We start from the raw sequence: 25,093 nt of genomic DNA on the forward strand, positions 1-25,093 counted from the left end.
CGGCTGGGCTACAAGAACGCGCTGCAGAGGATGCTTCCGCCCTCCCACCGCTGAAAGCAGCGAGTGCAAAGAGCACCTCCTGGAGCACTTTCCTTCTCAGCCTTTTGGAGCAAGAAAAAAAGCCTCTTGTTATTTTAGACCCAGCCGAGTGCATTCGTTTCATTCCCGGGTCCAGTTAATTTGACAGGTGCAACATTAAACCAAAAATCCTGCAAGGTCTTTACTGAAAAGGTCAGTGCGTTATGCAACTGGGTTTTATGGTCAATAAAAAGGTCCCCTCCATATGCAGAAACAAGTCTGCGGTATCTTTATGTAATTTATCAGTGTGCGCTCATCTGTTTTATTTGTAAATGCAGGATGAGTTTCTGGGCACACGGGCTAATTCTGAAGAGTGGATCCTGAAACGTTTAGCCTCGATCCATACATTGCCAATAGTGTTCTTTGCTCATAGAGAGAAATATTAGCCACGAAAGGAAAAAACAAAATTGCACATATTTCAAGGGTTATTTCACTGCATCCCTAAATACATTTTTTTTAGTTGTTAAACTTGCACGACTCACGCCGAAAACTTTCTAAATAAGTAAGCATGGGTCAACATATAAAACATTAATGTCAGGGAAGTGGAGGAATCCATCACAATCCAGGTTTTCCTGACTGTTCAGATTCTTTGGAAAAAAAAAAAAATGTACCCCCTTTCCTCTTAAACTATGATTGCATTTCAAGCACTGCCCTCATCCCGATCTCCTATTTGGAAACGCTGCACAGTTTCTATATTCCGTAATACACATTGAGTAAATATTTTAACCATCAGTGCCTTGGTTATAAATGCAAACTCTCCTACAAATCATCCCTTTGAACTTAGTATCCGTGTAGGTTTGAACTGGGATTTTTTTTTTGCAATAGGAAGCAACAATTCCAAAGGATTTTGTGCTGCCCCTTGCCATCCCCTATGCCTGGTGGGTTTTTTTTTTGAAGCTTTCTGGCTAGAACCATTGTCATCCTTCAGGACTGTTTTCCCCGGCTGTGAAAACTGCAGCTCCATCCATCAGCAGCTGGGGCAGATTTTAAGCACAGGCTTTTTCCCTGCACCTCGTCTGACAGATGCAACTTGACTGGCCCGTTACGTAAGGACAGAAAGCGTACTTCCATCCAGTTACTGCAAAACACACATGCTCTTGTTTCTATACGTCTGCATAAAGCACAGCAGATGATGGCGTAGCTTCAATAATTAAGCATCACTTCAAAAATCTAAACAGCCATTTTGTTTCAGCTTTGGGTTACTTGCCAGTAAGAATAATCCGGGCCCACTGAAGCCCGCGCTACACATCAGGGGCCACAGCTACACGTGGTTTTCTTCAGTTCATAGGCACACCAGCGTTGTCACGCTATGGATGGACAGCCACACACGTGGCCAAGTTGATTCTGAAGGCGCAGTGTAGATCTGACAGGTACTGCTATGACAACCATGTAGCAGAACAGCCTACATTTCCCGGCAAGTTCCAAAAATAAACATGTACAATCCACGCCAGCAACAGCACAAAGGTACATGTTTACCAGACATCCCTCCCTGATCCTTCTTCCTCCTCTCTCCCAGACTTTTGTTGTTGTGGCTGCTTTTCAGACGGGAAAATCATTAAAACTCTCTCCCTGGTTTTCAGGAGGGTGCACCCTCCCCTGCAGGGCAGGGCAGTGAGGAGCAGAGCAGGGTGCAGGCTCCACGCTGCACTGCCAATGCCAGATGTGTTTCCTCCACAAGAAACACGCAGGCACGAGGAAGCTCGCTCTCACCGAGAAGCATCTCGTCCCCTTCTGTCTGACTTCAAAAGGAGAAAACAACCACGGATTTTATGTAAATACGGGCATTAGGCACAAAAAAATATATAAAATAGAACAGAAAACAGCAAATTCATTTTTCATAGGCAGCCCAGCTTCCACCGGAACAGCTGCAGATGAAAGTACCAGCTACAAATTAATATATCATAAGGTCTACCAGAGGAACTGAGTGTCTCAAATGCCAAAGTAAGAGCAGAGATTACTTCCATTTACAGAACCGTAAAGAGGAGCTGTTTACATGCTCTGAGTTACCTGCTTAAGCGGAACCCAAATTCAAGTTGTCAGCTTACGACAGAGTTAAAATAATTTCTGAAACAATTCTGAAGCACTTCTAAAACAGAACACAGAAGGGAAAAACGTAACGAAAATGAAATTCTCTGTCGATTGCTCAACAAATGATTTCTTCAAACTACTACAGAGGAAACTGCCACGAGTGCTTTTTCTTCTTGCAGGACATTGCTGGAACGAAGCAGCTGCCTCCAAAGCTCTCCTGTCCTATGAGAGAGGAAAAACTCCTGGCTATTTGCAACCATCAGACAGAGCCATCCAGGTTTCTCACAGGGGGCAGTGGGACAGTGAAGCCGCCTGGCTGAAGATCAGGTCCAAATGCCATTACTGAGGAGCTGGGATGGTACGAAGCAGCTATCACAGCTGCTGTAACCACTGCTGAGAAAACCACTTCCTTCTAATTTGGGGGTATTACGCCTTTACCTTGATGGGAAGGAATCTTCCTGAAAATATGAAAACACAAATCTTGCCATAAATGTAATTCGAAGGTATCCGAACATGTGAAGTAGATTTATTAACAATTTCCAACAGCAGTATTTAAAACAAGCAGCATTTTCTTTTGAAGTTAGCTCAGCTCATCCTTATCTTTAGGCAATGCGATAACGAACACATTTAGCAACCAGTTGCTAACAGCTTGCCATACTTAAAAAAAAACCTTGCTGGAAATGGAACTTGGAATTGCAAAGAGTTCCCCCTCCAAGTTACAGCCCAGAGTCTGCCAACAAACACAGGCAGAGTCAAGCTCCGACAGCTCTCTGTACATCATTTAGTCCATTCTCCCCTCCTTAAATCACAACCAGCATCTTCACAGATGCTCGTCACACTGTTTTGCAATACTTCTGCTGCTGGAGAGCTCGCAGCCGCCCCGAGCAATCCACGCTGCACTTTCTGCTCGACTGCTTCCCCAGCTTCAGACCTGCATGTTCCTGGCTAGCTGATGACCAATATTTCTTAGCAATTCAACGTGGCTGGGAGAAGACTGTTTCCATCCGCTCTGTTGTAAAATTTTATGTATCTGAAGAATATTTACCTACTTCCAGCCTCTCTGTCCTCCCCCTTCCTTCAATTTAACCAAGAGCAATGGCCATTTCAAGTCAATAAATGGATTAAGACTTCATAATTAAATACTATTTGGATATTCTTGCTAACCAGTCACCTCCAAGCACCGTCCTGGTACGGGTAAGGCTGGTGCCAGTACGTACTGGCCTGTGAGCCAGTCTGTGTCTTGGTTCCAGTACAGCCCCTTGCTCTTCTCTCAGAAGCAGCTGTTTCAATCAGAACGTGCTATGCTCTGTTATTCACTTCTGCCACCCTGCCATCAATTCCCCTTTCCATCTCTGTTGCTTGGATATTGTTGTTTACCACTGAACAGCAGCTGATTCGGACCTAAATTTGACAGCGAAAGGAAAAGCTGTGCTCTCAGTTTGGATATTTTCTCCTTTTCCTCCCTCTGACACCTTCCTCAGTGCAGCACCTGATGAAGCTGTGCTGTGACCACCACGGACACCGGGTGGCATACGGGGGGACTGCACACTCAGCAAATCAGCACCATGCAAACCTTTGACACCTGATCAACGGGTTTTGCTGAAGCAAGAAACGCTGCTTTAAGTTAAACGAGAGAGGCCTGTAAGTAGAGTATTAAGCGACACCTCTAAGAACAAAAATGAACAACGATCTCTCTGGATAGGAAGATTTGTGTTCATTCCAGCACGACAGGTGGTAACGCAGCACGACTACCCGTGTTCCTGAAATGAAGGCTGAGCACAGAAGTAGCCCCGTGCATGGCACAGCATGGGCACGGGCAAAGCAGAGCACTGCACCAGAAACATAACAGCAAATGTGGCACGAGAGCAATTGATGTGCTCGGGTGCGTAAGTATTTATGTACATCTAGCACAGCTGAACAGCTTTGTTTCACACTACCACGTATACCTCGTGCAGGAGGAACCAATGGACTCACCACCATTCTGTACGTAGCTACAAATCAGTTTGCTTAATTTGGCCACCAGAATAATGTGCAGAAGTATTCTGCAACAGTGAAACAAAACTGCGTGCTCTGAGTCATTCCTACTGGAGGCAGCTTCAAAAAGACAAAGCTTGCTCTGATTTTTTTTCCTAGTTTCCTTCAGTAAAAGTTTATAGGTGTGAAAATAAATGGAGCAGATGGACAAAAGGTAGTTAATAATGCTGCTTCTTGCTTTTGGAAACCATATTAATTTAAAAAGGAAAAATGAAAAGCACTCAAATCAATTCAGAAGCATCTACAAATGAACCGGTGTAATGAAAATTAACTTGTAAATTAAGAGATGAACAAACCCTTGGCGCTGCTGCAGATATTCATCAACACCAGAAAGACTTGAAAAAAAAAATTAAAAGCAATGGCAACAAAAGGCTTTAAATACTAGTCAGAATTGTAGGGTACTGCAGGCACCCAGGAAGGGGCACGGAGTGCAACAACGCTGCCTGCCCCTGCTCCTCCTGCTGCTTGGCATGGGAGGAAGACCAGACAGTACTTGAAGAAGCAGAAAACCAAAGCCCTGACCCTATCTGAGGGCCTCTGCATCCATCTCCTCACCACGCCACATCTTCAGATGAGAGCTGCCTGATTAGAGTCTTGGTGCTCTAAGGAAAAAGCAGGGGGCAGGGAAAGGCTCTTTCTATGCCTTCGCCCATACGTTTCTATGATCAAAATTCCACAGGTTAAAAAAATAATAATAATAACTATGGAGGTCAAAACTGCACCCAACCGAACACTGCGAAGTTACCTGGCAATACTGGGAAGATAATCTGAGGAATAGCCATCTCCATTAGACCTGGGAAAGAGCCGCTGTGCCGGCGCTCAGTCACAGCGTGATGCTTTGCTGGCACCACGAGCAGCCAAGCACAGACCTTCCTGCTCCTGTTTCAATCTCCTCCAAAACTCAGTGAAGCACAGAGGTGCTCTCCTTTTAGAAAGGATGCCGATAACATATGCTGCGAGGGTTTCCAAAGCACCTGCAACGAATGTCTCCAGGTAGCCGGGAGTTCTCGAAGCAAAACCACTTTCAAAATTAAAAAAAAAAAAAAAGGAAGAAAGAAAGAAAAAAAGAAAGAAAGAAAGAAACCCAGCGGGCTTTCGATCTTCCTCACCAACCAATCTCAAAGCCTTCTTCATTTAGAGCAGCGGGTGCTTTGCGAGCTGCAGCCGCGCGGAGCATGCATCCGCAGCCGACGGATCCGAGAGCTGGCTGCACCTAACTCATATTTATTAGGAGTGGGTTTTATTAGGTGGTTACGGCGAGTTCAGAAGCCAGGATTAAAGTTATGGTGAATTTTTATAGCGAAAGTAGGAACTGTAGTAGAGGGTTTTATGCAAGTAAACACTGACAACTTTACAGCCGTGGTAGCTACCGGTAAGCACAGAAGAGATTTCTCCAGGCAACCAGTAAATAAAATGCTTTTACTCATACTTCCGTCACAGCACAAATAAAAGCATTTGACACGTTTAATAAATGTCACGAGCACAGAATATCACATCAAGGCACGTTAAATAATGACAATGCTGCAATTATTGAGCAAAAAAACGGGGATTAGAAATATTGGCAGCTTGTTTCATCATTACCAGGCTGCTGGAACCCGGCTTTAAAACGCCCTTTCAGCTCTGTCTGATTAATACCACCACCAACTTTTGAGAACATAACTCCCCGTCAGCCAACGACAACCACTGGTTTTTGTGGTCAAACACAAAACGTCGTCATCGATCTCCGAAGAAATAAATTCGTCTTTACAAGATACGTATAGATCCCTCCTGCAGTCTGTTCCAAATTACAGCTCTCTGAGTGATGCCACCCAGAATTTGCCGTGCCCCAAGACAGATCCCTCCAACACTGCACTGAAAACTCCAAAGCCCATTTTTAAATAATTATTTGCATCACAGAAGAAGAAAAACCCCTAGCTGCCGCATTGTGTTTTACTGTTTCCAAGCAACACTGTTGTTTCAGATCAAACACGAAACAGCCATCTCGGAGCTGCAGTGCTTTCCTCTGTACTTACTTATTCTGCATCATGTTCATTATAACCCAGTCGAAGGGATAGACATTCTTCCCAATGAGATTCTTGAACATGATGAATGTTTCCATTAGAAAATCCTAAAACAAGAGAAAATATTTGGAAAAGACCGCTCTTAGAGATGAAAAACCACAAGTGATAGTGTCAGTTATTGATGACTAGATTCAAAAGGCACTTTATTGCTCTGCTTCATAAAAAAGCAATTATTCATACAAAACACACATAAATTCCACTAAGTCATATTTACATACGATGTACCTAAGTGCTACAATATTCTATTTAAGCCTTCCAGGAGTGGTATCAAGAGCAATCCTACAGCATAAACAACTCACTGCATGGCTTGGGAAGGAGCTCCGGATTGCCAGCTACAAAACAGAAGCTTTTTTGGAACAAAATGCTTTCTTTCCTATACCAGAGTTTGATGTACCAAGGCCCTTTTAGTGCACGCTGTGCCACAGCACACACATAGCAGCAACACATGCCCGGTGTGGGACCTTTGCAGAGGTAAGAATTAGCTAACAGCATACTGGTACATGAAAGGCAACAAAGAGTCAGATGCTCATTTGAATCTGGCAAGCACACTAAAAATCCTCCCCGGCACCAGTTGGTGAGTTTTCCCTCTCTTTGAATACATCCCCCCCCCCCCAAATTTTCCCTTGCCCGGAGACAAGACAAAGTGAAAAAGAAATAAAAAATAAATATAAAAAAAAAAGCTAAATAATTGGATGCAGGTAGGTGTGGTGGTGCACATTGCCCATGACCTCGAGTAGGTGGCAGCAATGGCTCTTTTTTGGCCACCATGAAACTCCCAAAGACTTTCTCCCTGAAGGGAGCAACAGTAATTGCTTCTGCCAGTGAAAAGCTGACCCAGAACAAAGTTAATTTAGTAGCACAAACCAATTTATTTCCACACAGATATAAACAAACATCTTTTTGGAACAGAGACCTGATGTACTGTACAATGTAAATCATCTTCTACAATTTGGGAATCTATAATTGCTGTCTAAGAATTTAAGTAAAATCAAATGCTCAGAGAAAGATAGAGAGAGGGAAAAAACACAGCTCAATGCAAAAAGCCCTTGATCCTCTTCCCATAAAAATGAACTTTTATTCTTGACCAAGGTTAGAATACTTTGCTACAGCTTTTCCGTAACTGCATGTATATTGTCTATCTTTAAAATGTCAAATGTCTACAAGGAAAAAAAAAAAAAAAGGTAGATTTACTGGACTTCAGACTGAAGGCTGTTGTTTCTGTAACCTTTCCAGTGAGAAACAAATATGACGTTATTGCACTCCCAAGTATTTCTTCACGTGTGAGAGCCAGCGTCTTGGCCAGATTTTATCTCAGGATTCGGTGTTCTCTTACAATACTTCCCCTGGCTCTGAAATTCATTACTGGTTTGAAGGAGGGAGCTGCAGGGATCCTGAGGACACAGCACGGAGAGAAGCGATGTGAACGTCCAGCTCTGCCCTGTGTGTGGCACAGGGATCTGCCTGGGGCTGCCCGAGCATCCCTGCCCCTGGTACCAGGCTAAGAGGGCCAACCAAGCATCAGCAGCCACTGGGCATGTTCTCACCCCAAATCTATGGTATTATTCTTATTATGGTATTAGTAAAGTAACTCCTGTGTTCTTTTACCAAAGCCACTCCCAACAAAACAGCATCAAAAAGAGACGTTCTGACATGAATGGTACTGAGATAAAATTTAGAACTGCTTGCGGTTAATGAGATGTTACTGTTGCATAAAGCAAAATTCATCCCAGACACACACTCCACCAGCTCAGGAAAACGTGTCTTCATTTAAGGGCTCAAACTGCATACTTCGCTGCCCATTTCTCATGCACTTTGGTGAGAGAGTTACATAATTTCTAATCATCACATTGCGTATCTTGCTGCCCAAGCATTGCACAGTATTTATTTCACTGGAGTGCGTGCTTTTTTCCTGCTGCACGTATCGAGTGATTTTCCTACTGATGCTCCTTCACAGCTCAATAACTGAAAATTTCAGTGGAAGTGGCACCATGGGAAGGGTCATCACCTACCCAAGAGCACAGATTTGAGCTCACAGTGCTTTTTTTTCCCCCTTCCTTAATATTTTATGAATACAGATGTATACTTTCTTTTATCTGTCACTGGTTTCAGCTGTTGAACCTCGGCATACTTTGCTGATCGAGCTGCACGTGAGAGCGGATGAATTTTCATACACTTTGTTGGTGGTTCACGTTTGTTAGTGACCCCGAAGGTTGTGCCACAAAGGAGCTGCACTGGTTTGCTGACTCAGCTCTGCATTTTCATCTCCTGATATTTACATTCTAATAGTCCTAGCTTCACAAAGGTACTCTAAATAACGCACCGTAGCAACTAATGTAGTTATTGATCAGCTAGAAGTGTGTGATGCTTACCTGTATGTCTTTACAATGTTATTGTATTTTACATTTTGTCTTTCTGATAGAAAAGTAAATGGTTCGTGGGGTTTATATGGAGCAAAATGTGGCTTTTTCATGGGGAATGGAAATGCCGGAGGGAGCTATCCATTCATGCTGCGTTGCTGTAGAACCTGTTTATTCTCAGTATACCTACAACCAGAACGAATTACTCTGAACATCTGAAAAATGACTGTAAAAATATTCTGAAGGAACAAGGGATGAAACTCCGGATCTCCCCCCAACTACAGCTACAAGTTATGTTCACTGTCCCAAGGAAGCATAACTCACAATAGAGGGGACCCCTTCACCATCCCCATCCAATTATAGGAAGAAATCAAAGCAAGCTCAGCCTTGGAGCTGGGCAGGCTGTGAGAGGCTCCCCCGCACTGCTAAGACTCCCACTCCTATACACCTGTACCACTAATTATATTTTTCATAACTTTGAATAAGAGTTCAAGATTTTATTAATAAATATAGCTAGCTAGCTGAAACATATAGGAACTTGAAATGGAAGGGAGGAGAAAGAATAAAAAAAATAAGCATTTCTCGCACCTCTTTAGGCCAAGCTGATGAAAATTCCAGCTTTACTGAGTTCTGAGGTATAGTCCTAAATCAAATATGCTCCGCTACAGCTTTTCATTGCAACAACTGAACCTCCATCAAGCCCCAAAGCTGAGGCTGCCTTGTGAAGTCCAGTGTCCAGCAGCAACGAGAGAGCTCTGGCTCTGCGGGGTCCCACACCGTGGGCATCCATCCCCCTACAGCTCCTGTGGCACACACACCCTGCAAAGACTCTGCTTCAGCTGCACAGTCACCAGACGAAGCTTGCCACAGAAGGATGGATGGTACTCACCCATTCACATTCTCACATTAAACTCAAAGCCCTAGGAGTACAAGATTTTAAGGGGAGAGAAAGGTGGAGGTATAGAAAATGGTGGCCTTAAGCATTACATGGAACTTGTTTTTCTTACTTTGCTGACCTCAGGACTTTGTCTTGAATGCCTTTAGGAGGAACACTTCTAAAATGTTCCACATAGCAAAGCATTAGCACATTATTTTCTTTGTTAATTAATGTCAAATGTACCTCAAGCAACTGAATATGACGTTCCCCAAGTGAAAAAGAAGATAAATAACCTCAGTGATCTTGGATGAGGTTTCATCTCAGGATGATAGCAGGCTTGACAATAACCTCCTCCTCTTTGAAAGAGATACCTTAATCTCAACAGTTTCTAAAATTGATCTAAACAATATATTCTGCCGGAGAGATAAGACTAGTTTTATCACATTCCACCTCATCTTTCCAACATTTTGAGGTCAAGGAAGACCATAATAATAACTAACATGGGCCATATTGTTTCATCTAGCAGTTCCAGCACCAAGCTTGAAACTTCTGGCTGAGGAAGAGCACATGATGAAGAAAGGGTGAAGAAGCAAATGCAGCCTCCCTCACATTCTTCATTTAATTATTATTTAGTTATTGCTTAATGTAAGGAGACTCTGGATTAAAATGAAATCACTTTGGATCTAAATTCTAAATAGCAAAACAGGAGGCAATGCTCCTGGGAGAGCCAGTAAATACTATACTGGACTGAGGTTCCAATTAACACCGAAATCTCACAGAAGAAGAAATACCTATGAGAACAGTAACCTCCTTTTTGCTCCTCCCTGAAAGGTTACCTAACTTTTTCTTTAAACAGAGAAGCTGGGTTGTATCCTTGTCCTTTTGTCCCAAATGATGACTGAATGATGTTTGTGCGTGTTAAAAACGAACAAATAAAATAACAGTTTATTCACTGATGTTTCCTTTTATCACTGGATTCACTATGTGCTGCCACAATCGTATTGCTCCACACTTTCATTCATATTGCTTACGAAGTCAATTTACAATATTATTACTTACCACAAACACACTAATCATTCAATGCTTTGTCAGCTTACTACGTACTTCAGTTTCCACTAACACACATTATCAGTTAATCAACAATGTTATTTAAACATTTAATGGGTACATTTTAAATACACAAAACGCATTACAGCAGCTAACTAAGTTTGGATTAGAACATCTGCTGCTACGAGCCAGTCAGGTGGCGTAACAGTGGAAAACAAGCAGCCACAGAGTGCACATGCTGATAGAAAATAAGATATGGAATAACCCCAGCTACAAAACCCAAGAACACGTAGAACAGGATGAATATACGGAGAGTCAGGGTGAAAGAATAGAAGACACCAAGAAAGTGACTTTTAAATAAATTCGGTTGAGCAATCACAGATTTTCTAAACAATTTCCTTTTCTCCATTTTTGTCATTAAGAGTTTCAAAACCAAATTGCTTTTACCATTTTCTAGATGAAACTCTGTCATCAGTTCCAGAGCTACATGCTTAGAACTAGTTTAAAACTATAAGGACATTTGCTGTGGTTAACCATGAGTGTTCTGCCTGTTTTTAGCCTCTTCCATAGGCTAAAACCGCTATCTCAGTGAGCTAGCTGCATTTAGCTAGGGAAGGCCTCAGTATTACTGGAAAACCAAGTGGGGAAAAAAAAAAACACCCTACCGAAGAAAGAGCTCCAAGAACCCAGAGCAGACTGACTGGGAAGCAACTATGTAATACCATGATGTCCTTCTGCAGATCTTTGCATTGGACTTGGCCTTCACTGCCCTGAGTCATGAGCATTATGCTTTGCTCTTCCAGATCAGGTGCAAATATATCGAGCAACAGAGGCTCTAGCATCTTAGCTGAAAATTGGCACAGGGCGAAGAGCTCAAATCTCGCAGAACAGAAGCAGAAATAATAAAGAGAACAAAACACAAGACAATAGTTTTTGTTCCATTGGGTACGGAAGGAAGAAGGAAATCCAAAAAAAGGTCCCCGTGAAGATTAAAGCACAGATGAAAGCTGCCTAAAATGCCTGACAGAATCCCTAGCAGCAGAGTGGGCCTTGTAACACTGCTGATCAGACTTCAGGTCATCTGCTAATTGATGGATCTCAGCCAACAAGTTTGGTAGCTACTTTGCAGCATGCACTTGCCATATGGCAATGATAGTTTCAGGTCATTAGAGAGTTTTCTCCTTAGCTATAAACTCTCTTCTATTATGCTCTAATTAAGTTGTGTTGTAGGATTAGCTAGGCTACCGAACGACTCTGAGAAGACTAATTTCAATTATTATTGCTTATTTAACAACTAAGGGCATCTTTAAGGTTAAAATGCTTTGTATAAATTTTAAAGCTAGCAGGTCTGCAAGTAAAAGCTATTTAAACAAATGAACAAAATTGGGACATCTGGGAGATTTAATGATGGAAGTTCTTTTCCTCAAGCTTTTTTTCCTTCCCTCTCCTTAAACAAAACAGATTTTTAGTAATGACTTGGAATTACTATCTCCTAATACTTTCTTTTAATTACTTTAAATCCAAGTCCCAGAGCTTGCTTTGAAAATATTGAACAGCTCCACAGATGAGCTGCATTCCTGCATGTGGCAGGAAGGTTAATTTGGTCCTTTGCAAATTCCAAAAACATCACACTGCTTTATTCATTATTTTATATTACATTTGTAACTTAAACACTTTGTCTCATTTCATAACTGCATTTAAAAAACAGTAACAGGAAAATAAAACAAAAACAAATTATCTTGTTCTTAGATGAAATACATTACACTTACCACAACATCTGACCTCATCTTGCCAAAAGTCTTGATTAAATGAGCGTAGTGATAGTCCTCCATTTGCCTTAAAATGGCAGTCATGCAGGCAACAAAACTTCCCTATGGAAACAAAAATATAAACAGTGATTGGAGATAGGGCAATACAGTACTTGCTATCAGAACATAGCACTGGTAGCCCTACAAAATACAGCCGAGAGAATTCTGTCATTTAAATTCATGACTGGATATGCAAAAACCTGGCAAGAAAACAAAAAAAACCCTTGAAATATTTCTCTGTCCAGTTTCATGGCTTTATAACCATCTCCGCTGAAGATTTTGCAACATACTCTTCATATAAAAATTGCTCAGGCATTAAAGGCTTTGGAAGGTAATAACTACTGCCAAAAATATCACACGATATCAGTATTTGCATTTGAGAAGTCAATGCTATGCTCAAGGAAGAAATCTCTTAAAATCATCATATTGAGAATCACAGTCTAGCCCCAAGTTTTAATTTATTGAGTGGTATTCTGAGATACCGTGATGCTTAACAAAAAAAAAAAAATCCTAAAACCAGTAACTTCCACAGAAATGGGGCAGCAATGCCAGACCTCTCTCTCCCAAGCCGTGGAAAACGTAAGAAGTGACGAGGAAAGTTTAATCTTTTCCCTTGGCACATAAAAATATCATATCAGGCCTCAAAAGCATATTTTTATGAAAAACCACTTCTCTTGCTACTAGAAACTCCAACCCCGTAAGTGACATTTCTGCTTGTTCATACTCCTCCTGCGGCTATCTGCTAAAAACACGTTGACTGGTTATGGTAATAGCATCCACACTTCTTCTGATCTTTAATGAAGAAAAACGTCGTCGGAAAAAAAAAAAATCAACAGAATTGTTCGGAAAATAAATAATGGTCTATACGGTTCGCTGGAACTGTAAATTCACCTTTCTGTGCCCTATTCAAGGTTATTCCGTGCCATGCATAGTGGGACAGAAGACGCAGTACATTTTGATTCTTTCTAAGCACAGCACGGACTCTTTATTGTTTACCTTTAAGATCTTTATTATTTTCAATTTGGAATATTTATTGCTACATCAGTCCAAGTAATTGAGATCAAATACAAAATGACATTAGGTTACCTGTGTGCATTATGAGCCCTCTTATTTACTCTCCAATCCCCCGAACTCTACCAGATAAGCACTCCTTCAATGTGCTTTCCTCCTATGTCCTCCACTTTATAGCTGAACTCCTACATAACTGATTTTGTCCATGTGAGAATATTACTTTTTGTGCACTACGCAACCATCTCTGATGAGAGTTCTTTAGGCACATGCAAATGGATAATCTGAAAGTAAAGGGCCACCTGAGCTACTGTTCTATGACATCAAAAGAACTTTATGTAACGCTACGGCAAGAATAGAAGCAGCAGATGTATAAAAGATAATGTTTACTACTATGAAATGTAAATCAGATGGGATCATCTCTAAAGAAAAACGTTAATTGTCAAGATGCTGTATAACCAGCACACTACCATAACAGACACTGTAAAAGAGCTTATGCCTGTGAGGAGATGTTCACCTGCTGACATTAAGGCCTCTTTCCCTTAATAAGGTCATCAGTCAAAGTGAGGTTCCACTGAATCTTTTTTTTTTTTTAATTGACTACTTAAGCCTACAGCCCAGCTGTAACTCAGCCCATGGCTCCCTGCTGGACTCTGGAGATGGTCCCTAAGTGCTCAGCAGAGCTCATCAAGGCAGCCTTGGTTTTGCTCCTTGTACCTTTTTATGGATGCTCATTCATCCAATGAATGTGTAAAGTCCGTTGCTTTGCAAATACATAAATGTGCATTTCCTCCAGGTGAAAACATTATCCACACATTTGCAAATCCAATCCTTTTCATGTAAACCACCAGTAAGCACCCAACCTCTGCTTCTTTCTACAGGAAAGTACTTTCCATGGCCATCTAACAGCTTTGATCGTATTTCTGTGTTTACCTACCCTTTTGATGTGTAATTTACTATACACAGTTGCAACAGCCAAAAGACTAATTTTGTACCCGAGAAAGTTATTATGGCAACCTTGCATAAGAATAAAATGGAAGTGGAGCAACCACAGAACCTCCACCTGCACTTTAACATCCATTTTCAGACACAGCAGCAGCCAGAGACAGGGATGGGTTTCATCACCATTCCTGAATGGTGGGAATTGCAAAGGACACCTGAAAATTTGATGTCTGGTCAGTCAACACCCTGCATCTACTGTGAATGTGAAAATGGAAATAGGAGAGCGTGCTGATCACCTGGAATGTTTGCTGCAGGAAGAATACAGAAAAATAAACAAGGTTGGCATTACAAATGAAACATGGAGGTGAAGGAACTCTGTAACACATTTAAACGTTGGTTAAAAAAAAAAAAAGGAACAAACCAAACACAATACCAACCACAGAAACTTGTTAAATGTTGTTACATCAGAAGGGATTCCTACCAGAATGCCTCGAGGTCCTTGGCAATTTAATCACTGTTAATTCTGATTTCCATGCATGAAACAACACAGCTTTCTCCTCTTCTCAGTACTACCTCGCTAACACAAAACGTTCCTTCGTTAGCATGGAACTGTTCCCTTCCACCTTCTCTGGAGCACAACTCTTATGAGAAGCAGCTGAGGGAGCTGGGATTGCTTAGTCTGGAGAAGAACAGGCTCAGGGGTTGACCTTACCACTCTCTGCAACTCCCTGAAGGGAATTTTTGGCAAGGTAGGTTTGCCCTCTTCCCCATGTAAATAGCAACAGGACGAGAAGGAATGACCTCATGTTGCGCCAGGTTCAGGTTGGGCATTGGGAAAATATTATTCTCTGGAAGAGTGGTGAGGAGCTGGAACAGGCTGCCCAGGGAGTGGTGGGGTCATCATCCCTGGAGGCGTTCAAGAAACATTTAGGTGTTGTACTGAGGGACATGGTTTAGTGGGGAAATATTGGTGGTAGGTGGACGGTTGGACTAGATGATCTCGGAGGTCTTTTCCATCCTTGGTGGTTCTATGATTCACACACTCTGCACAACATTTCTCTTGATTCCCTACCTGCTAAAATGGGACAAAGGCCTTGCTGGTTAGGAAAACCTGTTTAATATCAGAAGTACACTACTCGTATCAGTTTGAGGCATCGTTCGCAGCCAGCATGCTCTTAATTACAACACTAATAAAAATTTGTAATTATTTATAGGCAATATTTGTATTGTAGGTGTTTTTTAATACTGCCTATTAACTATTTAGCAATAGCTAACAACGTTTAAAATTTTAATCTTCAGTTGATTTTTAATTTTCGCATGGATCCAGAGACCATTGCCATCTCCTGCCGCACAGCACTTGAAGCAATGAGAAGACAAAAACCCAAAAAACTAATTTCCCCAAAAAATCAATTTCAATTTTAACTTTAGAAGTAATTGCAATCCTACATTAATATAGCAAGTACTGCAAGGGCAACACAGGGCTTGCCATCGCCCCGCGTGATTATTAGCTATTTATTCACTGAAATAGTGTCAAAGCTCAGACTGAAGACCCTTTCACATCCTTCCTTAGTTTGTTAGAAAGAAACACTGGAAATGAAGTATTCAAGAAGAAAAGAAAAAGGGAAAGAAAGACCAAATATGCTGATTCTTCTTCAGAAAAAACGCATTATTATTCAGACAACAATCTGTACATAAGATGATGTCATTCCAAAACATAAACTTACTTCTAATTCCAGAAAATACACTGCCAAACGAAAATCTGAAGATGCTCACGGATACTCAAAAAGTAGTGATTTTCTTAAATTATTTTTACAATAAAATACCAAGCATTCAAACAGCTCTTTAATATACGTAGAAAGGGAAATTTTAATATTAAATTTTAATATAAAATAATCCTCGCAAGTAATAATAACACTGAAAAATTTCAGAGTGAGAATACTCCCCGCAGTAGGCACAGCACATGTCAATGTCTTTTTCCCTTAGGGGTAAAATATCTCATTTTAAATAGCCTGGTCCCTTTTCTTCCTGGGAAACATGAGCTGGAAACATAAAGCCCCTTACGCACAGTGAGAAAAATCAAAACTAGTTAAGAGATGTTTCATTATTATTTCTTTGTTACAATGAATCAGAGATCAAATTAAAAGAAAAAAAACCATGAATATGCTAAAAGCCATTTATTTTTTGGTATTTTTCCCTATATGGGCTAAGCAGCTAGCAGGAAAAAAAAAAAAAAAACACCCACAAAGGTTGAAATGAGCTTCTCACTAAGTTTTGGCTTTCACAGTATTTTCACAGAATTCCCTTTGTTGAAACGGTGTGAAAACCCTCACCACTACCTGCCAGTCTGCAAGGATGTCACGATGACACAAGTTTTCTCTTTGCTTGCAACGCATACTACGTATACGTTAACAATAAACAGAAGTGGTTGAGCCATGAATAAAACTGCCACCACTTCAGGGCTATGAAGATGCACACCTACTCTTACAAGGTCCCAGTTTTTCCAAGGCTCCACCTTGGATACGTTTTCAGTGGACCAATGCTCTTGAAATTAATAAAAAATAGACTTGGCGGATGCATTGAACAAAGGAAAGTTTTGCACAGAAGAAGGAAATCTCTATTAAATTAGCTTAATTATTTATTTGGGAAGGCACCCTACTTGGGAACGCTGATTCTTAGTAACACATTTGCTACCAAAGAAAGCCCTCTGCCAACCAACACACCAACAGCAAGGAGAGCTGAACCCACAGGCACCTGCCCCGGGCGGATGCCGAGGCTCTGACCCTACTTTAAAATCAATTCTGGATGAACAAAATCATCCCAATTACTGTTTCATTTAAAGGAAAGGAAAATCCTTGCACACTGGAGAAGAATGGAGGGGAAAAAAAACCAACACTCTGAATGCAGAGAAACCTGTTTGCCAAGAGAAGCAAAAAGGATCATCACACCGATCAAAACCCAAACATGAGATCACGTCAGCTTGGCTGGAATTCGTTTTGCAGAAGGATTATTTATTAGAACCTTGGTGACACGCACAATGAGAATATATACAAAACATTCTCTAGTCTGAAAGTGCTTTGCACTAACTTTTGTAGAAGGCAAGCAAAAAATTAATGAGATATTTTAGCAGCACCATTTATCATTTTTTTCTAAGGCTCTTTTTCAAAGAAGTCCATTTCAGCCAAAAAACGTTTCATTTGAAAAAACTCTAAAGAGTCTCAGTGTTAAATAGTTTGCCCTTCAATTGAAATCACAGCACTTAAGATTTCTGAAGGTCAGCCCACTTATTTTTGGTTTTCCAACTGCAATTGCCTTTCCCCACGCTACATTACAAATGTTTTCACTTAAAATCTAGAGAACTGCCCACAGATCTGTTTGAGGTGGCTTATTTTATGCTTGCATGAACGCTAGTGAAAATACATAAAAAACAGTATTTATGGGCAAGGTTCATAATCAAGAAGGAAAAAAAACCACCAAAAATTAAGGCAAAGCCACAAAAAATCAATTTTTATGGAATTCTGCAGACGCAGCAGTTAGCACAGTCTATAAAATCTAAACAGAACCATCATGGGATTTAGAATTACTTATATTTAACGTAGCTGACACTGTTGCACAACACCCAGTGCCTTGCACCCCACTTGGGTGGAAGCAGGACGGACCCGCAAAGCGATGCACAGCAAACAAGACCTGATGTGTCTGTGCATCCCTCTCTATTTTAGGAACTGCTTCCATACAGGAGCAACCTCTGAGGAAGGCCACGACCAAGCTGATGCAGACTAGACAAAGAAGTTAAGTCTTGCAAATACAAGGATGAAAAAGTTTAAGATAAAACTGGCATCCTATGGTAAGAATGATTACACTGCAGATATTCCAATAACTGTGACAGCCTACAGGTACTATGGATATTGTCTGCATGCAAGCTAATTATGTCGCAGCAAGATAGCCCTACAGCTATAGTCATGGGAATAATATGGGAACATTCCCTACTAGCTTGTAAATGAAGCCCCTCCTACAAGACAGACAACCCTGCTTGATGAATATATGTCTAAAAGAAAGCCATTTCTAAGCCAAGTTCTTCTATTTTTGGTGCTTCTCATTTGACTGTTGTGATATAAAATATTTAACAGCTGGTTTATTGAGGGACTCAAGAAGCTTGAAAGAAAGATCAGAAAAATATGCAATCAAAATTTAATTGATAGAAACATGCAGATTAGATATCCTTGGGTTAAAAAGGAACTTGCAAGAAGGGGTCCCTGGGGAAGCTTTTCGAATTTTTGAACTAATTTCTGCCTTTGGTTCATACCCACATAAACCATCACACCGTGCTACAATACTGACAGGTCAGAACAGGCAGAGGATATGAGAGGAGGCTGTACAGGGAGGAGGTTTGATGGGGAAGGCAGTCTCTGATGTTCAACTTTTTTCCTCATCTTTTGGTTCGGCGGAGGGTGATATAGTCCTTGCAGACAGAACCCACTGTAAATCTCATCAATGTTTAAAAAAGGACAGGGCTCTCTTTACATTTAGATGCCGCACTAAAGGACATGGTTTAGTGGGGAAATACTGGTGGTAGGTGGACAGTTGGACTGGATGATCTTGGAGGTCTTTTCCAACCTTGGAGATTCTATGATTTGTACGATGTGAAAATTAAAATGATTATAGTCCATGCTCTCAATCCCTTCTCCCCAAGAGTAGGAAAACTGATTCAATAGAGAAAGATGGCACTGCTGAAGTGGTCAGGCCCTTGGTTACAGCTTTTTGATTTTACCTTTCTGCGATATTACTTACACAAAACCACAGGCCACTATGGTAAATAAGGAAAACACAATTTTGGGAGCGTCTGCATTTTAAGCTAGACTTTCATTACCTATACTGATAGACAAGAGGCACTCAAAAAATTAATATCTAGTAATAGCAAATGGGATTTCACAGAAGTGAAATCGTTCTTCCCTGCCAACAGCAGTCTCTTGATCTTACTTATCTCTTCACCTGTAATCTGGCTCCCAAATCACACCTGTACCTCTCCAGGACAGATGCAAAGAAAGGGTCTGGAGGAGCCTGGTTACTGCTCATATGCCTTGCAACTGCCACCCAGCAGCTAGAGTATGATTCGCCAGGGGAATGTGAAAAAGCATTATTTCCATTACAGAGCCACAAAAGCAAAAGCACAGAGAGCAGAAATGATTCACTCGGGGTCCTGAGCAGGAGCTGTGAGCGCAGCCCTACCACCCACCGAGGTGACCCCACCGCGAGCCCTAGTCACACTGACAGCTATTTTGTCAGGTTTTTGTTTTGTTTTGTTTCTCCCCCTGGAATTTTCTACCGGGCAGTTTTCTCTTTGTCATACATCTTGTAGGCTGTCTCTCATGCAGGCAGTCTTACTTTGTCTATAATTTCTTCAGCTTGTTCTACTTTGTAAAACACATGCCAAGTTTTTGAGCAGCAGCAGAAAAATTCAGTAGTAATCCCTATTAGACAATGATAAGCAAGAAGTTCAGATTTCAATATTTTGCTACAGGCAGTGCTGGAGGCTGTCTACAGGTATTTACAGAAGCAGCCATATCTATATTTAATAAGGATACACTATCAAATAGCACAGAACTATTTAGCACTTTGCATTTAATTAAAGGCAGGAATCCAAGAAACAATAGCAGTTCAATGAGGACTCGATTGAAAGCAGAGAAGGATCCACGTGCAGCACCTGAAAAAGTTGACATGCAGCTTTGTGTCCAAGAGTGATACAATTCTTCCCCATAACATTATTAAATGTGAGTGTTATTTCTTACTAAACTCAGAGAAATGCAGAATACCCAGGGGGATTATGTCAGGCCACCTACTGCTAAACAACGTACAGTATCAAGGAGAGCTTCAAAGCTCAGAGACACATCAATAAAAGAACACAACAACAATCAAAAATATGCAACCTAAGAAAAACCAGCTGAACGTTTATATGGTGAAAACTCAAGTTCATTTAAGTTCTTTTTTCAATACTGTTTGGAATGATGACCACAAAGTTCAAAGGACTGCATCCCCAACAAGACATTTCAGATAAACAGGTCCCTGCACTTTACCTACTGGAGGAAGTAAGGTACCTAAATGCAGCAGAAATCCAACACCAGAAGGCTTACATGATGATATCAGCTTGACAAAGGACAAACTGGGATTTTTTCCAGAGTTGGAGCCAATCTCTACATCCAATAGCCCAAGAGGAAGCACTGAACTGCTGATGGAACACAACCAAGCATGTGTGGGGTCACAAAGCCTGAGCTGAGCAATCCTCTACAGAGCTGCCCTGCTGGCAGGTTTGTGGGCCCCTTAGCGACCTTCCAAGGCCAAAGGAGCCATGCTTGTGTTTCTGGAGCAGAAAGCAGTGCAGAAAATAAGACAGCGTGCAGCAAGCATCATTACAAAAACAGCACTTGCTCAGTTATGGGCACAGGGGGTAATGGAAGGTGATTTCTGCTTTCCTGGTCTTCTTGACAATTCTCAGAGTAAGAACAAGGAGTAAATGGGAGCAGCGCTAACTCGTGAATAAAAGGGGTGAATTAAAACAGTGTTAAATTGAAATACATTTCCTGTACTCTAAGTACTTTTTAAAATAAAAGTATGACAACTTGAAGAAGCAATCAGTTGGAATAATCAAAACTTTAAAAGCTTTTTTTTTTTTTTTTAGGATAGCCAAATGAGAGAACTGAAGCAAGTAACTGGGCAGCCCACTGCGGACATCTTTCCAAAGTAATTAAACCAGGCTATGGCCACAAGAGTTGCTTCTGCAAGCACACAGATTTATATTTATTTTCAATTCAGTTTATTCCATTTATTTCAGATTGGTACCTTACTTAGAAGCTATGAAACAAAGTAAAAACTTCCAAGCCAGGGCACTTTGTGTCTCTTTCCCCTTCCACCAAAAACCCAAGATGCAGGGCACCATCTCCAGACTCGTGAAGGACAGAGCCAATGTGTGCAGCCACGTGGTGACAGCCAAGCTACCCAAACCTCAATGGCAGCACCCAAATCCTGCATAGCTCCCCTCAGCCTGGCTCAGCAGCACAAAGTATGGGACCAAAAGGAGTTACCTGCTTGCACAGCTCTCCTGCTCCCAGAAGGAAGCTCATTCTGGTCTCTCTGCATTTGCAGGCCTACCAAAATAGACGCGAAGCCTTCAAGGGGAATGCTTCTGTGCTGAATAACTTGGAACGACTCAGGTGTAAAGCAAGTTTTGATAATTTTCCTTATGATATCCAACACACTCAATATCTTCAAGTAATAACAAAGCATTTTTAAATGCTAGATTTCCACCACTGAAATAAATTTCCATTTTTAATTGAATTTCATTTTCCTTCCAACACCATCTTGGCAGAAATCATAAGGGAAAAAAGTAAATCCCCTCACAACTAAGAAGTCATTTATCATTTTCTAACGCAGTAACACTTAAACACTCAGAATAGGATTAGATGTATATTCAACTATGTAATTGCTTTAATACACATACAGCACATGCATGCGGTTAGCAACAGCAACTTAAGTCTTGAGATCTTTTTTAATTACTTATCCACACCTAAATGAGAATTAATCTCTCTTTGAAAATGCAATTACAATTAAATTCAAAACAAGATTAAAATCGGTGACTTAAAACGTTCCAAGGCCAAGCCAGCTCCTTGTGTGGGAGGCACAGGGACGCAGCCCCGGCCCAGCAGGCCGCGCAGTGAGGCCGCAGCAGGTGAGGAGCAGCAGCCAGCAGGAGCCAGCCTTGGCACAGCAAGGCTTTCCCCTTTTTCCTTCCCAGGCTGCAACCGAGCAGGAAGAACACGAACACAAACAGGTCTTCATGTCCTGGTGCCCAGCTCCTGTGCTCAGTCCCAGCCCCAGCACTGGAGCTCAAATTTCTCTGCGAAGATGTAGTACGTTCAAACCCCTGCAGTTGTGGCAACTAAATGGTTTTCAGAGATCAAAATATACAAAGAATATTTTAAAAGACCAAGGAAAAACAAAAATGGTGCATGTGTTAAGTAAAAGATACATGGAACGAGTTTAGAAATCACAGAATTGTAGGAGTTGGAAGGGACCTCTAGAGATCATCAAGTCCAAACCCCCTGCCAAAGCAGGCTCCCTGCAGCAGGCTGCACAGGTAAATGCTTTCTCTCCTGTCATCTTCGGTGAATATTCAGTCACTTAATTAAAATTTCCATGATAAACATAATATTTAAGCATACAATACATCATCTTATGGTTGTTAACATGGCAACACTGGTGTGAGCAGAAAAGAAAGCATGTTTTTAATAATGCACAATGCGAGTTGTCAGAGCTCAGTGATACTGGTGGTGCCACATTGTGCCATTCAGGCGCCCAAGAGATGGCAGCCAGGCCAAAGATGGGCTGCAGGTTTCTACTGTTAGACTTGTGTCCAAGTCCAGCTCCATTTGTTCTTCTCCTATACGCTCATCAGGTGCTACTGAAAGCAGTGGGTCTGATTCTCACCTCTGTCCACTCACCTGCATGGCTGCTCCCGATGAACAGCTGTGTTTGATACCAACACTAACAATTTTAGCCATTAAGCCCATGGAAGAAAATCTAGAAGTCAGCACTAATGCACTGGTACTAAGGCTAAGATGGCTCAGTTGTTCAACAAAGTGGGAAAAACAACAACAAAAGCATGTGGATAAAAGCACTGAGTTTGTAAACATTTAAGAGGAAAGTCTAAGGACTTTTGTAGCTCTTTAAAAGGTACAAAAGCTACCAAAATGGAGACAACAGAAAACGTCATTTAAAGGAAAGAGCAAGAGGTTCTAAATGGAAGAGTTTCTCTACCGAGACAGAAAATATATTAAAAGTCTGAAGATGCATTCAGCTCATGTGCATGTATACAGCTGTCAGGTCCCCAAGTCCATTCAAAGACAAAAATTAGCTTTAGTTTGGAACATTTTTCTCTGCACTGAATGTTAAAAAGTCACTTCATATTACCATAGAAATCTCATGAGATGCATAAAGAGTTAGACACAAATCATACTCTTCTGCCTTTATATGCTCAGATCTGTGCAAAATACTGAGTAGCCTTTACTACTTGAAAAAAGCACAAGTCTATTTCTTCTTCAGATTTTTAGAAAATAACTCCCCAGAAGTAAATTGCAAACAGGATCGACTAAATTGTCCTGCTCAGCATGTACATGTCAAAAAAGGCTTATCTATGGAGAGCTTCTGATGTGAGAAGAGAGAGTTTTCCGACTGCAGTCCTACCCAACACTGGATTACTTAAGAAAGCTCGCATCATGCTAGAGTTTGCATAACAATAATATTATAAAGCAGATTAACTCATCTCTTTGCAAGGAACAGCCCTGAAAACAGCTGGACAGCAGAGCTGTGGGAGGGGGAGGAAGGCTGTGCTGAGGCAAGATGTTCACTCTGGTATCTGAACTCCATTTTATCCAAATTATCACAGATAGCTATAGGAAGCTAAGGTTAAGAAAGCACTGCTTTTATGTTCTACTCAAAACTCTGCTCAATCCGGTATACCATCATAAGCAACTTCTTAACACAGGCACCAGAACCCCTTCCTTTTTGGGGCAGAATATTTGAAACCATAGCAGAAAAGTAAATCGGCCCCGATTTATGGTAGAGCCTACAACATTCACACCCACTCCTTCAATTTGGCAAAAGCAGGTCTTGAAATCACCAAGAAACTTCGACTGGGATGGCTGAATACGACTCATTATATGTTGAGGTGGTAAATTCAAGGATATATATTTTGAATAGCTTTAAAAATGTCTTAGAATAACTACAGTAAGACAAAATCTCTTACAGGGCTAAGGAAGTAAACCTGATTATGCCTATTCCTATATGGAATATACCATAAGGTATATGGACAATGTCTGCACACAGAAAGGACAAACAATACACGAAGTCATTAGCCAGAAGGCAAAAATTAACATGTTTACAATTCAAACCAAGTGATAAATACGCATGAATAAGAAGAAAATATTCATCACATCCCTGTGCATTATTAAAACATTTTTTGCTCCCTACTAAATGGAAAAATTAACACAGACAAACTTTCTGCTTTTCTTAATACCTGGAGGTTCTCTAGCCAGGAATCTTCACTTTGTAATTTTTGCTAGCAACACTCAGAATTTTAAAAGTTTTTCATTTCTTGTTAAACAAATTTTTATGTTCAACTCTGTTTAATTAAAACACTACGAACAAGGGCAGCATGGGCCGGGACTGTCCCCTGTGCCCTGATGGGAGGGCACTACCACCTGCTCAGCATCCCTCTCAGCCCCAGGACCTTCCCCAGGTAATCAATTGCTACAGAGCTTATCTGTCACCTTCTAATTGGTGTGAAGTAACAAAATTACTCATCAAAACAAACCTCATTACTTCAGCCTCCCAAGTAAGAACTTAGCTCACAAATAAAGCTCTGGTGACGTTCATTATAAATCAAAGATTCATTTCAAGATAATCTCACAGAGAAGGAACAATGGCTTCGGTAAATGAATGAGGCCCCAAAACTTGAGGGAGACACAGCAGAGGGTACAGGAGGAGGAGATGGAGGAACTGCTCTTCAGGAGGGACCACAAAGGTAGAGGAGGGATGCAGACAACCTGAGGCTTGCAAACTACAAGTTTTGCAGGATGAGACCCTGGAGACAGCTGCTGAAGATAACAAGAAACAAATCATGCAAATGTGAGAAAGTCCTTTTTAACTTCAGCATTTTGTTTTTAAACTTGGGGAGCAGTGTTAGTTGCAGCTAGGGAAGCTGTGGAGGCAAACAGCAGAAGCGGGTTCAGAAGGGGAGGGCACAAATTGCAGGACAAGATGCTCCAATGGATGTGTGACATCTGGGAATGCAACGCACCCACGGCA

The 25,093-nt window shown here is 41.2% G+C and overlaps 1 protein-coding gene across 2 annotated transcripts in view; it reads right to left on the reverse strand.

The window, feature by feature from the left end:
• The window catches only part of DOCK1 (dedicator of cytokinesis 1), a 279,672-nt gene that overhangs the window by 111,052 nt on the left and 143,527 nt on the right, over window positions 1–25,093 (reverse strand). For both annotated transcript variants that reach the window (XM_021400439.1, XM_021400440.1), the window contains exons 28-29: window positions 12,251–12,352; window positions 6,153–6,247 (exon numbers count right to left, since the gene is read on the reverse strand). In XM_021400439.1, the coding sequence (XP_021256114.1) occupies window positions 6,153–6,247; window positions 12,251–12,352 (197 nt within the window). The remainder of the gene's footprint in view (window positions 1–6,152; window positions 6,248–12,250; window positions 12,353–25,093) is intronic.

Source organism: Numida meleagris, chromosome 5 (genome assembly GCF_002078875.1).
Source record: "Numida meleagris isolate 19003 breed g44 Domestic line chromosome 5, NumMel1.0, whole genome shotgun sequence".
NCBI classification, from domain to species: Eukaryota; Metazoa; Chordata; class Aves; order Galliformes; family Numididae; genus Numida; species Numida meleagris.